Raw genomic sequence first — 17,857 nt, 5'->3', positions numbered from 1 at the left:
TGGAACATTTAATGTAAGAGTGTATGTATGTGTGTGTATATAATACAGCAAAAGAAGGAAAATTATGAAATATTTTTACAATTTAAAATAACTGTTTTCTGTGTGAATATATTGTAAAATGTTAAAAAAGCTGAATTTTTAGCATCATTACTCTTCAGTGTCACATGATCCTTCTGAAATTATTCTAATATGCTGATTTGCTGCTCAAGAAACATTTCTGATCATTATCAATGTTGAAAACAATTGTGCTGCTTCATATTTTTATGGAATTCATGATACTTTTTTAATTTCAGGACTCTTTAAAGAACAAAAAGTTCAAAAGAACAGCACATATTTTCAAAATTGACAAATAACTTTTGATTAAATTAATGCATCTTCGCTGACTAAACTCTTACTGACCCCAAACTTTTGAGCAGTAATGTATGTAGTGTACAGTATGCATACTGTAGCAAGATTCTGAACGCAGAGCTTGTTGCACGACTCCAGTTTAGAAGCGAGACTGTGTCCCATTAGTCACATGACCTGGGTTAACTGGCTGTTGTGTCTTTTTCCCATCTGTGCGGTGTCTCTGTCCTCGCTGACACGTGTCTGTAGGTTTACGCTCTGATTCACAGTGTAGTCTGATATGAAGCCGATCCCTCCTCTTCGCTGCTGTTCAGGAGCGGCTGTCTCTCCCCGTACGACTTTCGCCTCTTCGGCCGTCTGCGGCACGCCACGGCGATAATTGTTGCGATAATTCCTGCCACGGCCGCCCCCGATGATCCCCGCGGCCAGCAGCCAGCGCCAGATCTGCTGAGCTTGCTCTAGATACGGCGTCAGAAACTCTTGCACAAACCGCTGACCTGAAAGAGATAAAAGTGATTGAGAACAGAGCGAGAGACTGAAGGAGCAAGAAAGTCCTTGAATGTATGCTAATGACTCACTTGGGTCCTGTAAATATGCATATTCATAACCCAGAGCTTTAGTGGAGAGGAAATAATCTCCGTTTCTGTAGAGGGGGATGAAGGGGACCATGTAATAGCCGTCGTTGTGTCCGATCGGGGCGTTGGCGGTCGGGTAGTGCGAGCGGGGAGGCTGGTGTCTCCTTAGCCATTGCTCAAAGATGCTGAAATACACAGTTGCAATGATAAAGTCAATAGGAAATGAGGTCAGTCATATTTGTACTCAGCAAGCATTGTGCTTTGCATTCAAATATGCTTTTTTATGTTGTTGCTAGGGAGTTCTTGCCAGTTGCTAGGTGGTTTCTTACTGACTCAGGACAAAAAAAAGCCATCCCTCATTTTTTTTTTTTTCCTTATCAGTTTTTGCTGATTATGGGTTAAATTTGTGTGAAACAATTTAAATATGTGTTAAAAATTGCTAAACTAAATTAACCAGGCTTAAAATATGTTTTGTTGTCCCTCATACATTAAATGTAAAATTAACAGTGAACTAATATATTATTAGTACAACTTAGGAATTATGATGAAAATGATATTGGTGAAAAGCTAATAATTAAATCTTTAAAAAATAAAAATAAAGTAAATAACCTTAAAATACAAATAATAAAAATAGAAAAGCCAACCCTCAATTTTTTTTTCGGTTTTTGCTGATTATGGCTGATTATATATAAAATATGCATTCAAAATTAAATGAAAATTATAATGCAGTGAACTCAAATTTTTGGTTTTGATAAAAAGCTAATAATTAACTCTTTAAAATGTAAAATTAAAATAAAGAATCTTAAAATAAAATTAATAAAAAAAAAAAAATATATATATATATATATATATATATATAATTTTTTTTTTTTTTAAATGCAGGATTTCCGAAACTAGGATTCGCAGACTTTTGTTGGTTTGTGAGTTCAGTCTTAAAATGAAATAAATAAATAAATACAAATTTAAATAAATAAATAAACCTAAAATAAAAATAGTCAAAATGAAACTATTAAAAATTGCTATGATAAAATATATATGTATTTATATTTATATTTTTATTAATACAGGGTTTCCCAAATTGGGGTTTGCAAATCGCTGCAAATTTATAAGTTGATGAAAAGCTAATAATTAATTTAAAAATAAATAAATAAATAAATAAGGAAATAATAATATAAGTAAATAATGAAATAATTTAAGTAAATTATATATATCAATATATAATATATATTTATAAATATAATTTATTTATTTTTAATGAATGCAGGATTTCCCAAACTTGGGAATTATAATGAAAATTATATTCATGAAAAGCTAATAATTATTTAAAATATAACATTAAAATAAGTAATATAAAATAAAAATAAGGGTTTTTTTTAATGCAGGGTTTCCCAAACTAGCATTTGCAGATGGTTTGTGAGTTAAATCTTAAATGTAAAATTTAAATAAATAAATAAATAAAATTAAAATGAGACTTAAAAATATGATAAAATATGTATTTATATTTTTATTTTTATTAATGCAGGGTTTCTCAAATTGGGGTTTGCAAATCTCTGCAAATTTATGTTATTGAAAATCCGACAATTTATTCAAAATGAAATCAATCAATCAATAATCTAGCAAATAAGTAATCTAGAAATAGTAAATAAAATCTCTGGGGCACTTTAAGTAAATATTTTAGGTCAAATGTGTTCGGCTAATAAAAAAGTTTTGGAATCCCTGTATTAGTATATATAATACTGTGTGATTTGAGGCATCATTTATAACTATTGCACAGTTTCACGGGTAAATTTTGCATCTAAATGCCCAGGGTTAGTGATTTGTATATGAGTTTATGCATGCATTGCACCTGTCGATAAAGGCGTGATGTATAAGGAAGATGGGGTCATTGGCAGATCCCTGCACTGAAGACATGGATCCGTTCATGAAGACGTGTAAGGAGTTGTGCATCAAGCTCCGACCCGTTACCGCCAACCCCGTCTCCGGACTTGCAAAACCTGAGAAAAAGGTGAGACTGATGTGTTAAAGAAGTGTAAATTCTGTTTTTCTCACTCCAAATGTGCTGTTGCTTCACCTTCCAGAGCGTTCCTGAAGCTCATGTTGGCTCGTCTGTCCATCAGGCCCGTCTCGTACTCTGTCAGGCTCACCACCGACTCCACGTCTGAGGAGGTGGGCAGACGCGGGACACGGTTTCGGTCGTGGTTACCTGGATTACGCAGTAACGGTCCCTCTGGAGAGCCGTCACACAAAACCTCACGCTGGTTGTAGTCTTCGGGTTGTGAACAGACCACCTGCACAGGTACAACAGACACTTACTGTATTAAAACACCAACAGACACTCCAACATCATAAAACAAGGACAGATCGAACCAATAAGCATTCAGTATGTGAATCAACCTGTCCAGAACACGTTTGCCAATACTTTTATTTAAAGAATGCTTTAAATTGATCAAAAGTGATGGTAAAGACCTTTATAATGTTATAAAAAAGGCTATTTCAAATAAATGTTGTTCTTATGAACTTAAAAATAATTTTTTTATGACAAAATAAAATCTAGGGTACCCAGGGTTGTTGCTAAGACGTTGCTATGTGGTGTTGCTATGCAGTTGCTAGGGTACTTAGAGCAGTTGCTAGTGTGTTACTAGCATGTTGTTAGCATGATTAGCAAGTCACTAGCATGTTGCTAGCATGTTTCTAGCCTGATTAGCATGTTACTAACGTTGCTAACATTATTACCATGTTACTAACATGTTGTTAGCATGATTAACAAGTTACTAGCATGTTGTTAGCATGATTAGCGAGTTAGTAGCATGTTACTAGCATGATCAACAAGTTGCTAACATGTTACTAGCGTGATTAGCAAGTTAGTCTCATATTAGTAATATGATTAGCAAATTACTAGCATGTTGTTAACATGATTAGGAAGTTAATAACATGTTACTAGCATGCTTAGCAAATTACAAGCATGTTATTAGCATGACTAGCATGTTACTAACATGTTTATAGCATGACTAGCATGTTACTAACATATTGTTAGCATGATTAACAAGTTACTAGCATGTTGTTAGCATGATTATCAAGTTAATAGCATGTTGTTAGCATGATTAGCAAGTTAGTAGCACATTACTAGCATGATTAACAAGTTGCTAACATGTTACTAGCGTGATTAGCAAGTTAGTATAATGTTACTAATATGATTAGCAAGTTACTAGCATGTTGTTAACATGATTAGCATGTTACTAGCATGTTGTTAGTATGATAAGCAAGTTACTAGCATGATTTTAGCATTAACATGCTTAATAAATATTAAAATGAAATAATTACTTAGTAAATAAAAATAGCAAAAATAAAATGAAAGCTATTTTTAGGACCATTAAGATTTTTTCATTATGACATTATTTTCATGATGATTAATATCATTAATATCACACACTTCTGTCATTATAATAATGCAAAAATATCAGCCTGTTCTAAAGCATGGAGTTTTGAAGGTGTTTAACAGCCTGTACATTTATGTTTTCATGGATCAAGCCTGTCTGTCTGTAATGACTAATACAGCTCATTTCTCGTATGTTAATTGGATGCCATTTCACCTCCCCACTGCTCTTAAGAGATGTAGGAACGCCTACGCTAGCGGCAGATGATGAGGAGAGAGAGAAAGATGGAGCAAAAGAAAATGACAAATCAAAACTCAATTTTAGCCTTTCTGAGGAACATCTGAGTACCGTTTGCCTGGGCAAAACTCATCAGGACGGTATGAGGGAACGGGTGGGTGGTTGCCAGGTTAAATGCTATGTGCTTTCTAAGGTGTTCAGAGTTACTTACTAGAAAATAAAGGCCTCCTTTTAAAGTCAGTCAGGTGTTTTCAAACTTTAATACTTAAGGTTAGAGGTTTTAGATGTTTTTGTATATATATATGTATCTCATAACGCAGCAGCATTGCATTTTTTACAGAGCAAGGTTATTGTAGTGAACTAAAACTAAAGCCATAGAAAATTTAAATATAACCAAACTAACTGAAATTAAATTTATGAATATATATATATATATATATATATATATATACAGGAATACAGTAAAAACAGTAATAAAAATATGTTTTTACTGTATTTATAATCAAATTAATGCAGCCACCAAACTTGAAATAAATAAAATTAAAAAACATATTTTATTTTTGCTAGTTGGCAACATTTCTCATATTCATTTAACTGAAATAAAAAATTAATACTATATTGACATGCTTAAATAAAGCAAAACCTAATAAAAATGACAAAAAACACAATACTAAAACTTTAACAAAAATTTAAATGAAAATGTAAAATCTAAAAATATTAATAAAAACTATTCGCTGTTTTAAATTGTAATAGTATTTCACAATATTACTGTTTTTACAGCTTTTTTTTTTTTTTTAGCAAATTCAAACACATGAAACATTACAGACCCCAAATCTGAAATAAAATAAATGTTAATAGAAATAAAATAATAGAAACCTAAACTTATTTTATTTCAGCTAGTTACAGCCAATGAAACATTTTATCATTTTTAAGTTTAACGTGAAGTACTAAAATAACAATAAATAATTTGAACTTTAAATATATATATATATATATATATATATATATAATTACTAAATATATAGTTATATATATTTATATTTAATTACTAAATATATATAATTACTGAAACATTAACAAAAATGTAAATAAAAATCAAAAATATAAAATTAAAAGTAATTTGAACTATTAATAAAAACTATTAGTTATTTTAAATTGTAATAATATTTTGCAGTATTGCTGTTTTTACTGTGTTTTTACAAATGAATGCAGTCTTGGTAAGCATAAAACACACGAAAACCAGGAAACCAAAAATGTTTAAAAATATATATATATATAAAAATAAAAAATAAAATAAAAAAACACAATAAAATTACTAAAACGTTAACAAAAATGGGGGAGATCAAACTAGTAATATATTATACTAGTATCTGAGACTACTAAACCAACACTGAAGCAAAGTCTGTCTGTATTGTGGTTTAGTGAAGCTGCTTTGTTTAATTCCCCTGTGGCTCTTGTTGAGGGTCAGTGCTGAAGTTAATGGGGGTTTTAGGGGCTAGACACACTCGTGACTCACTACAGCCCAACTTCACTGTTGTGCTCGAAGCCACGTCACACAATCACGCTTTTATAAACACACCGTCACACGGGCGGCTGCATCAGATGCTGTGCTCTCAGAGGAATGTGTGACATCATCACTGCATCACTGGATCAATGAAACTGACATTTGAGAAGTTATAGGACCAAATCCCAGTCACATGGTTAAAACAAGTACAACTAATGAGTCACACGGCCACACTAGGAATTTACATGGAGCTTATTACCTCAGTGTGTTTAGTTCCCTGTTTAGTTCAGGTGTACTGCCATTTTAGTCTCTGTTGAAATATGTTTTTCAGCATTTTAATTTTTAATTACATTTTTTTAATTTAACATTTATTTTTTGAGTCACCTACATTTAAAACTATTTAAGATAAAATTAACTGTAATAAAATAAACATCAACTGAAATAATATAAAATAAAAACCTTAATCATATTTTATTTAAGCTACTTGCAATAAAATAAGTACAATAGCTAAAACTAAATAAATAAAATGCACTTTTTAAATATTTTTGCACACTTAAATCCTGATTTAAAAATGATGATACTGATGATAATGATTATTAGAATAATAATAATAATCATTATTTATTTAAATTAAATTCAATTTCAGTTGTTTAAAATGTAAATAATTTAAATTTAAGAATAACAATACAGACTTTTATCTGCTTTTAAAAACTATAGTGCTTTGGAAGGTACTCCAAAAAAATGAACCAATTATTTATTTATTTAATTAATTATTTATTTATTTTATTTATAGTTTTTTAACTTTATAATTTTATTTAATTAATTTCTCTCCAATACTGTCCATTATTTCTTCTACACAGCAATTTTAGCTGAATTTTAATTACTGAAAGGATCATTTGAACAGTACTATTCTTGAAAATTTATGTAAAACGAAAATATAAATCTCAAAGCCTTTACTAAAAATGTAAAAAGGTTGTTTTAGATTAATATTGGCCTTGTTAAAGTAAAAATGTGTGAATAATGTTTTCAGGTTTATTGTCTTTTTAATCCCTGTTGTAAAATGTTTCAACATTTTAATTTTTAATTAAATTTTTTATTTATTCAAAAAAAAAGTTTGTTTTTTTGGGGGTGTACTAAATCTGAAACTATTAAAAAAATTATTAAATGTAATAAAATAAAAAAATAACAAAAATAAAAAATATTACAGGCTGTTATCTACCTTTACTGCATAATTTACCATTATCTGAATTTATACTGTGCTGCAATAGTTTCAATTTGATGATCTTGGGATTTTCATTGTATGTCATTTTGTGTGTCTGCAAGAGAAAACAAGCATTTAATAGGATTTAAAATTGTAAAATAAAGCCCTGTGAGCCATGGTTTACAGTGAATTTATAACAGCTAAGGGGTGTTGTTAGGCACAACACAAAGCTGTTATAAATTCACTGTAAACCACAGCTTCACGGGGCTTATTGCTTTTATAAAACGGTTATTCCACTATATGTAGTAAGGTTTTACAAAATAAAACAGAGCACATAAAGTGTAATGATATTAATAAAACATTATCCTTCCGCCAAACAATGTAGTTCCTCAGAAGCTGTTGGGGCTGCAACAAAGTGGTTGCCGAGCAACACACAAATGTAAACAAAGGTGTATGTTTGTAGTGTAATTAATTAACAACAGCTTAGAACGTGGCTCAACCAATCAGAATCAAGGACTGGAACTATAAGTTTTATAATTGCAATTTTAAATGAAAAGAACAAACATTACTACTAAATGACTAAACCATACTGTGTTATTGGCATGCAAAATGAATTTCTGATGTTTTCATGTTTACCTTCCAGGATGAGAACACCGATGACGGGCTGATCAGGTTGGGATTGAGAGGACTGCGTCCACCCATCAGCTCATCCGTACACACCTGACAGTCCTGCGCATCGCGCCAATCCCAGTACGGGATGGTGAAGTTAAAATCACCAGTAAGCTTCCGGATCTCGTGCTCCCAGAACAGCAGGTAAACGCGATGCCAAGGCAAAAACGCAGCCGACTCGTGCGCAAAATCAATGTCGGCCCACACGTTCCCGGGTCCGCCGAGCAGCGCGTCACGGGACACGTAATAGTGCATCCAGACGAACAGGTCGTACACGCTGATGTTGGCGAACATGGGCGTCGTGCCATTGTTCATCTGCGCGTACGTGCCCGTCACAATCACATAATCAGGGCTTATTGTAGTTTTAGCAAGATTGAGATACGAGATGAATCTTTGCCTTTCAGCGACGGATAATTGGAAGATGTTTCTGCGCACCGACTCCCGTCTTTCCCCACAGTTGGCTCCAAAGTAACCAAACTTGCACTCGCCACAGTCGAACCCCATATAGTTGCCCGCACACTGGCAGGTTTGGTTGTAAAACACCAGAGGCCAGCGTTCACGGTCATCCACACCCGAATGAGGATACTGCGGCCCGTTGGGAAGATCAGAGACCGTGGCGTCCTGGCAGAAACCTCGACCTGAAAGGACGCCACATACCGAACCGTCACCCGACCAGACCGGACAGCAGCGTTTGCTCTGCAGGGCGTCCGCTGTGGCGCACGGCCGAGGAAACTGCTGGAGAGACGGACTCAAGAACTGAATGAAGAATAGAAGCAGAGGGAGAGACATGATGAGAGCGGGACGCATTAGACACACTAGAGTTAGAAGAACTTCAGCTCGCTTTCTCTTCACACACTGCTTTGCGTCCCTCCTTTTCCACACACACACACACACACCCTCGTATCACATGCTAGGGATGAAGTCGGTGACCCCCGCTCGTGTTCGGTCTCGGGACTCTGAGGAATGCTTGTGCTTGAGTCGAGCGTGAGATCATTTCATTAACAGTTTGGGAAGGAAGTTCTTTCATCCCAAATCAAGCATTTTAACCCAATAACTAGTAAAGTCAACACAGTTAATGAGGTTTTACAGATGCAACATTGTTTTGCAGCCTGTTGGTGTATAATAGAGTTGAGAATTGTGGTCAAATCAACACTTTGGCTTGTTTTATGGTTTAGAAACCTCAAATGGAAGCAACTGTGAATGCATATGTGATGTAGTGGATATGCAATACTCTTTAAAATTTTGGTTTCAAAAGATGTTTAAAAAAAGACTCTTCTGCTCACCAAGGCTGCATTTATTTAATGAAAAATACAGTAAAAACTGTAAAAATGGGAAATAGTATTACAATTTCAAATATGAGTTTTCTATTGCAATATATTTAAAAATGTAATTTATTTCTGTGACGCAAAGCTGTTTTTTTTAGCATCATTGCTCCAGTCTTCAGTGTCACATGATCCTTCAAAAATCATTCTAATATGTGGATTTGCTGTTCACAAAATATTTTTTATTATTATTGTTATTAAACAGTATTTTCAGGATTTTTTGATGAATACAAAGATCCAACAATCAGCATTTATTTGAAATAAAAAGCTTTTGGAACATTACAAACACTATACCATTCAAAAGCTTGGAGTCAGTATAATATAATTTTTGGGGTGGGGGTCAAAATGATAAAGACATTTATAATGTTACAAAAGATTTTTATTTCAGATAAATGCTGTTTTTCTGAGCTTTCTATTCATCAAAGAAACATAATAATACTGTTTTTTGAGCAACAAATCCGCATATTCAGAATGATTTGTGAAGGATCATGTGACTGGAGTATTGATGCTAAAAATTCAGCTTTGAAATCACAGGAATAAATTACATTCTGAAATATATTCAAATAGAAAACAGTAATTTTAAATAGTAAAGTTACAAAATTTTATTTTAAATAGTAAAAATATTTCAAGATTTTTACTGTTTTTGCTGTATTTTGGATCAAATAAATGCAGGCTTGGTGAGCAGAAGAGACTTCTTTAAAAAACTTTAAAAATCTTACTTTTTTTGTTAACAACTGTTTATTCAATTTTCTTCTAATAACAGTAATATAAAGCAAAAAGTAACTATGCACATCAGAAGATAAAATAAAATACAATGTAGACCTTAATAATAATAATAATAATAATAATAATAATATAAATAAATAAATAAATAAATAAAAAGATAAATAAATAATAAAATATTTTTACAAAGTCTTTAGTAAAGATGACACAACATTAAAAGCTGAATGCCATAAATTGACAGTTTTCACATTAGATCCATGTATGCGAGAAGTTGAGATTTCAACTGATATAATGTCCAACGGATGACTAGAAATTTTTTGCTGCTGTGAGAGCAGATTACAGTAAACATCTTTGCTGGACGGACAAAGTAAGGTCCCAAAAATCATTCATGAAAAAATGGTGTGGAGTCAAACATATCTCAGTGTCCAACAAATACGATAGGTCCTTCTGAGTCTTAAAAGGTACGAGAGAGGGGCACCCCCAAAAAAAATGCAAAAACGTCCCTAAAGATCCTTGCGAGCAGAGATTACACTTACACTTACACTTTACACAGAAGATGACAGATTCATATAAAAACGTTTCATTGGAGTCAAGTAAACTCTATGCAGCAATTTCCAATGAATCATTTGGTGATTAGGGTTTTTTTAAGATAATTTAAACATACCCCATACCTGATCCATAAATAAAACATTCACATCATCATTAAAGGAGAAGTCCACTTCCAGAACAACAATTTACAAATAATTTACACATCACCTTGTCATCCAAGATGTTCATGTCTTTCTGTCTTCAGTCGTGAAGAAATTATGGTTTTTAAAGAAAACATTTCAGGATTTTTCTCCATATAATGGATTTCATTGGTGCCCCGATTTTGAACTTCCAAAGTGTAGTTTAAATGCAGCTTCAAAGGCTCTAAACAATCCCAGCCGAAGAAGGGTCTTATCTAGTGAAATGATCTGTCATTTTTTTCAAAAAATAAAACTTTCTATACTTTTTAAGCACAAAAGCTCATGTAGCACAGACTCTGGGATGCATATCCACGAAGCTACGAATTAGTAATGGGTCATTCATTTCGAACGAATCTTTAATGTAACTCGGGAAGAACGAGTCGTCTTGGGGAGTGATTCGTTTAGTCGCACATGCGCAACATCCTATTAGGTTCTGTACTGGAATTAGTTCACCTGTTTCAAGTCTTCGGATTTTTCGAGTCGTTCGTTCATCTTATGGGGCTGTCACGTGATGAACGAACAACTCAAACCCAAAAACTTGTCAGATAAGAGGTGAGGTGAGCTAATCATAGACTAAAGTCCCCGATAAACAATGAATTAATCTTTTCTGTTTCTTATAGCATTACAGTTTTGTCTTGTTTGTAGTGTGATCAACGTTTGTGTAAGCAGTAGATGTGTTAGGGAAGTAACACGTGACATTTTAATTATATTTTGCTAAAATAAATGAAATGACTCGAAAAAAGATTTGTTCATTTTGCTGAACGAGACCATCACATTTTCCATTTTCCATCACAACTACGAATCATAAGTTCATCGTCTGTGTACTGAGTATGGCAAAAAAATTATTTTCTCCTTCAACTTGAGAGGAGGACATCGTTGTACCTTTTTGTTTGTAAACAGCATTTACAAACTTACTTGCATTTTCTTAGTCTTTGCGCGTTCGCTTTGTAAACACTGAGTCTGTAGATTCGTCTACGTTCCACGTGACCTTTCGACGTGATTCAATAGTACGTAGCGTCGTGAACGTGCATCCCAGAGCCTGTGCTACACAAAGAGAAAAAGGAGATGCCAGGAAGATCTGTTTTAAAACTTGACTGGTAGTGTACATAGTACTTTTGGTGCTCTTATTGATGTGTATTTAGCTCTACACTCTCAGAAAAAAAGATACAGTTCTGTCACTGGAGCAGTACCCTAAGGTACAAAAGTGAACTAAAGGTACAAAGTACTAAAATGTATGTTTAAGGTACTAATATGCATTGTTTAGGGGTAGGTTTTCACTTTTGAACTTTAGGGTGACAGAACTGTACCTTTTTTCTTGACCGTGTATATGCGTGTCATATGTTTTATCATGTGCCGTTTGGTGAAGCTGCACGTATAGTGCTCTTAGCTTTCTCAAATCATAAGCCCGTCACATGTTAGCGTAGTGAGCACGAGGTCCAGATAATCCAGTGCGCAGCAATGGCATGAACGTCACAGGATTACTACAGCCATGGGGCTCTTTCTCTCTACAGTCAGGGTTCATCTACACAATCAAACGGTTTATGCATTTCATTCATAATGCAAAAAGTGGCCCATTTAGCTGCTTAGAAACGTTTAAATGCAATTGCATTTGATGAGAAGATATTCAAACTGCCCTTCATTTTGAAGAAAGATAGCATGAATGTGCATTTCAAGCAAATATTTAGCGAAAATAATGTTGTTGGGTTTAATAAAGTGATTTTTATTGTGATACCCTAGTTGTGAAATGTCTTACTAGTGTTAATGTGATTTAAAAATGGCCCAGAAACAGTTAGTTCTGATATTTTGCTTCTAATATAATGATAATCGGAAACTGGAAGTGTCACTTAAGTGCACAGATACTTGTTAAGGCCACTGTTTTTATTAATAATGCATCATATTTATTCTGTAAATGACTTTTATAAGAATGTTGTTCTACACTGGAAACAGGATTATTATATTTAACTAAAACAGAACCTAAAACATTTTCATTATACTTGAAATAAAAGAAAAGTTAACTGAAATAAGATATTACTAACGTTTATTTCAGCTAGTTGCCAAGACAGCATTAATGTACTAAAATAACAACTAAACAATTAAAATTGTAATAAAACTAGATTAAAGCTATATATACACACATACAGGGTGTATATATGTATATAAAACACAACAAAAAAAAACTAAAGCTTCAACTATTAAAATAAAAACATAATAAACATGCAATAAAAGAAAATCTAAAAAGAAAAAATAGTATCTACTAAAATAACATTGGTGAAACAGCTTATTTTTATTGAAAATAGAAAAAAAGCTTAAAATATTCACACAAACTGAGTTCAGATTCAGTGAAAATAGCTTTTTGGAAACCTGTGGTTTATGTTAGCATGATAAATAAAAGCTGATGTGTTTGAAAGACTAGTAGTCTAAATATAACATGATTATTTATGTCAGTTAGATATACTGGTCCACTAAAATAACTAAAACTGAAAGAAAAAGTAATAAAATCTATATAGACTCAAAATAAATAAAATACTAAAAATGATAAAAAAAAAACTAAAAAACAACCAAATTGCTAAAACTTTATAATAAAGTGATAAATAAATGATAAATAAAAGCTGATGTGTTTGAAAGACTAGTAGTCTAAATATAACATGATTATTTATGTCAATTAGATATACTATATATATATATAAATAAATAAAAACTGATTCAAAATATTATTAAAAACTATGGTAGTATATAAAATAACACTGACTGGGAATTTTTTTTTTAAGATCACTAATTTCTATTGCTATTCTATTAGATATACTGGCCCAATAAAATAAATAGAACTAAAATAAAAAATAATAACGTCTATATAGACATAAAACGTTAGAATTAAAATAAAAAATATATAAAAATAAAAATTGATTCAAAATATTACAAAAACTATGATAGTATATAAATACTAAAATAACACTGACTGGGAATATGTTTATTTTTTAATTTATTAATTTAATTTAATTTTTTTAAAGGAAGTGAAGATCACTAATTTATATTGCAAATGCCTAAAAAGCAATTTTATTATGCCTAATATTCATAAATACTCGTTTTAGATATAGTAAAAGTAGTTTTATGGAAAGCGGTGGTTTATGTTAGCATGATAATTACAACTATATGTTGTATAACCACCCTGGACCACAAAACCAGTCATAAGTAGCATGGGTATATTTGTAGCAATAGCCAAATTTACATTATATGGGTCAAAATTATCAATTTTTCTTTTATGCCAAAAATTGTTAGGATATTAAGATCATGTTCCATTAAGATATTTTGTAAATTTTCTACCATAAATCTCAAAACTTAATTTTTGATTAGTAATATGCATGGCTAAGAACTTTTGGACAACTTTAAAGGTGATTTTTCTGAATATTTAGATTTTTTGCACCCTCATATTCCACATTTTCAAATAGTTGTATCTCAGCCAAATATTGTCCTATCCTAACAAACCATATACTGTATGAAAAGCTTCTTTATTCAGTGTTAGTGTGCAAATCAATTAAAAAAACTGACCATTGTGACTAGTTTTGTGGTCCGGAGTCACATATGTATTTGACTGACTAGTAGCCTAAATATCATAAGTTATTCAGTTAGATACACAGGCCTGCTGCACACTCCAGAAGCACTGAATTTGACTTTAATACCACAAGTGGTCTACAGGCGGCAGTGTGAGTTGAACTTTTGCCAGTCAGCACTGGATGAAAGCCAAGATACTCACTGAATGGAGCCGCCGCTCTGCTCGCTTCAGTCATTTCCTCTCTTCTGTTCCTCTATAGGCTCATCTCTCAGAGACTGGACACATCAGAGCTTCCCACTGCCATCTGTGGGACTTCCTGTATTTGACCATCTCGTTGTGGTGATTCAGTCTGGATGGATGAGACCAGTTCATTTGGTTAAATGAAAGACAGGTGAGATACATACTACATGGTGGAAATCAATTTTGTTTATACACATTTTTTAAAGAAATTAATACTTTTATTCAAAAAGGATGCATTAAATTGATAAAAAGTCACAGTGAGAGTTACAAAAGATTTCTATTTCAAATAAATGCTGTTCTATTCATCCAAGAATCCTGAAAAATAAAATTGTGTTTCCACACAAATATGAAGCGGCACAACTGTTTTCTACATTGATAATAATCAGAAATGTTCCTTGAAGAGCAAATCAGCATATTAGAATAATTTCTGAAGGATCATGTGACACAGAAGACTGCAGTAATGATGCTCAAAATTCAGTTTTGATCACAGAAATAAATTACATTTTAACAGATATTCACACAGAAAACAGCTATGTTAAATCAAATAATAATCTAGTATTTTTTAAATAATATTTCACAATATTGACAGTTGTTACTGTATTTTTATCAAATAAATAGAAATGCAGCTCTTGTAAAATAACACTCAAAAACATTAAAAATATTACCAACTCCAAACTTTGGAAGCATAGTGTATTTTCTCATTTACTATATATATATATATATATATATATACATATAATATATCAGTGATACTCAAATATTATAAGTTGAAACCGTTAATTTCTATAGCAAATGCCTAAAAAACTACACTTAAACTTTTGAGCAGTAGTGTATTTTCTCAATGAAGGTTTATTTCTGTATAGACCTTGTTTAGCTGTTTCAGGTTGTTTGATTTGTCCCCAGAAACAGTGTTTAATATTCCTTAAATAACACCATTTTGAACTAGGTGTTAAGAAAGCTGCATAAAAAAAACACAAGCAGTTTATGCAATTGGAGGGCTGACTAAAAACTGTACATTCACTGTCCTGAAAGCTGGAAATATATAATAAAAGCCAAAACCTCTGACTTGATTGACTGAGTGTTTGGACAGAACTGCATGTGGCTGCAAATGGAAAAACGGTTTCTCTCATGTCTCCATAACCATCACTCATTGCTAGCAGCTTTTCAGACGCAGAAATCTTTATATATCATCTGCGTTTCTATGGCAACTGAGATTGTGTCAATGTCATTTTGAGACGCCATCGAATAATTGATTTACTGTCATTTTTATGGCTTTTGTCATATTTGTAGAACGATAATCTCTCTCGGCACACGCCGCCCACTCACAACATCACCGCTGGCCTTCAGTTCACAAGCACACCAAGGTTCAGTCTGTTCCTACTTCTGCAATCTGACATATTTACAAGTGGAACAGGATAGACGACAGTAACACATGCAGGGAACTGATCTTATCCAGCAGGAATTGATTGGATGATGGAAATTTGCCGTGTCATTAACAGAATGGAGTTGGAGGGGAGGGATTACAGAGTAAAAGGGATTTGTGATGTCATCTCAAAACATTTTTGTACTCTGTGATTTGTGTTGCACAAAAGACTTTTACTATTATAGTATTTATTTACATTTTGAGTTAGGTTTTATTGTTATATTTCATATATATATATATATATATATATATATATATATATATATATATATATATATGTGTGTGTGTGTGTGTGTGTGTGTGTGTTTGTTCATTCATGTTAGTTAATACATTAATGTTAATGTATTAAGTAACATGAATAAACAATACATTACACTATTTATTGATTTTTGTTCATTTTAGTTAAAAATAGTCGTTCATTGTTTGTTCATGTTAGATCTCAGTGCAATTTCTAATGTTAACAAACAACTTGTGATTTTAATAATGCATTAGTAAATGCTGAAATTAACTAAGATTAATAAATGCTGTAGAAGTATTGTTCATTCTTAACTAATGTTGTTAACTAATGAACCTTATTGTAAAGTGTTACCATATTTGTTATATTGTGTGTGTATGTGTGTGTATATATTTCTGTTAGGCTTTTATTTATTTTTATTTGCAATTTTAATAGTTTGACTAATTTAGTACTAGTAGTAAAAATTACTAAATATATTTTCCTTTTAATTTTTATTTTAGTAATTTTGTAATGTGCATTTGTAATTTTTAGTAGCTTTTGTTTTTAATATTTCTATTAAGCTTTGATTTGATTTGAATTGCAATTTTAAGAGTTTGACTGTAGTACTAGTAGTAAATTATATATATCATATTATATATATAATATATATAATTTATTTATTATTAATTTTAGTAATTTTGTAATGTGCGTTTGTAATTTTGATTAGTTTATGTTTTAAAATTTTTTATTTAGCTTTGATTAATTTTTAGTTGCAATTTTAATAGTTTTACTAAGTTAATACTAGTAGTAAAAATTATTAAAATGTTGTACTAATTTTTGCTTGCATTTAAGTTGTTCATTAATTATTTGTTTATATATTTTATATATTTAAATAACAAAAATGTTTTACCACTGTTACTTTTAGTTAACAATAACAATATGAATATGTTCTGTTTTAGTAAATTTATAAATACTTAATATATAATTATTATATATAAAATATATAATAGGTTTTAGAAATTAACATATATAATTAAGTTTTATAATTAATTAAATATATATATATATATATATATATATATATATATTATGTTATATTTATATTAATTTAGTAAATGTGCTTTAAAGTTTATTTCTGTTTATTTTCTAATTTAATTTCAATTAACAAAAATGCTTTTGAACAGTGATAGTTTTATTAATAATAACAATATGACACTACTACTATAACTTTTTTAAATTAATTATTAATATTTACCTTTCATTTATCTTATTTTGTTTTACTTTGTGTTTCAATAGTATTACTTTTATTTAACAATAAAAATGTTATTTATGATGTAAATGTGATATGTAAATGAGGAAATTTTCAGGAATTGTCAGTACCAACAGATAACATCCCAATTTTTAGATTAGTAGTTAACATGTTTTTCGTTCCTTGATTAGTTATAGCAATTTTACTTGAACTTTATTCTAATTTTCTAGTTTGAACTTTTATTCTAACTTTTTTTTTCTAATGTTTACTATATATATATATAAAACACTTTTGGCTCCTCCTACTCCTGAATATGTGATTACATCCTTTTCAAGCAGCGACAGTTGCCATGGTTACTTCAGAACGCGACTATATTTAGCGGCAAGTTTGAGTTTTATCATCACTGAAACTTTGCTGTTGAAAAGTAAAAAGAATATCTGCTTTTACATAAACAATATGTACTTTTTAGTGGGTGTCAAGCCTTAATTACGGGTTTCAGACCC

General features: G+C 31.3%; 1 protein-coding gene across 1 annotated transcript; it reads right to left on the bottom strand.

Annotated features, from left to right (window-relative positions):
* On the bottom strand, window positions 1-8,712 carry tyr (tyrosinase). Its single transcript, XM_051129614.1, is given in 6 exon segments — window positions 1-755; window positions 757-842; window positions 924-1,105; window positions 2,767-2,914; window positions 2,992-3,208; window positions 7,873-8,712. Coding segments are annotated over 6 exon segments (1,620 nt in total). The 3' UTR covers window positions 1-608.
* Between the last annotated feature and the right edge of the window lie 9,145 nt (window positions 8,713-17,857).

The sequence above is a fragment of the Labeo rohita genome, chromosome 15 (assembly GCF_022985175.1).
Source record: "Labeo rohita strain BAU-BD-2019 chromosome 15, IGBB_LRoh.1.0, whole genome shotgun sequence".
Lineage (NCBI taxonomy): Eukaryota > Metazoa > Chordata > Actinopteri > Cypriniformes > Cyprinidae > Labeo > Labeo rohita.
The sequence above is the reverse complement of the archived record's forward strand: the minus strand, read 5'-3'. Positions and strand labels throughout refer to the sequence as shown.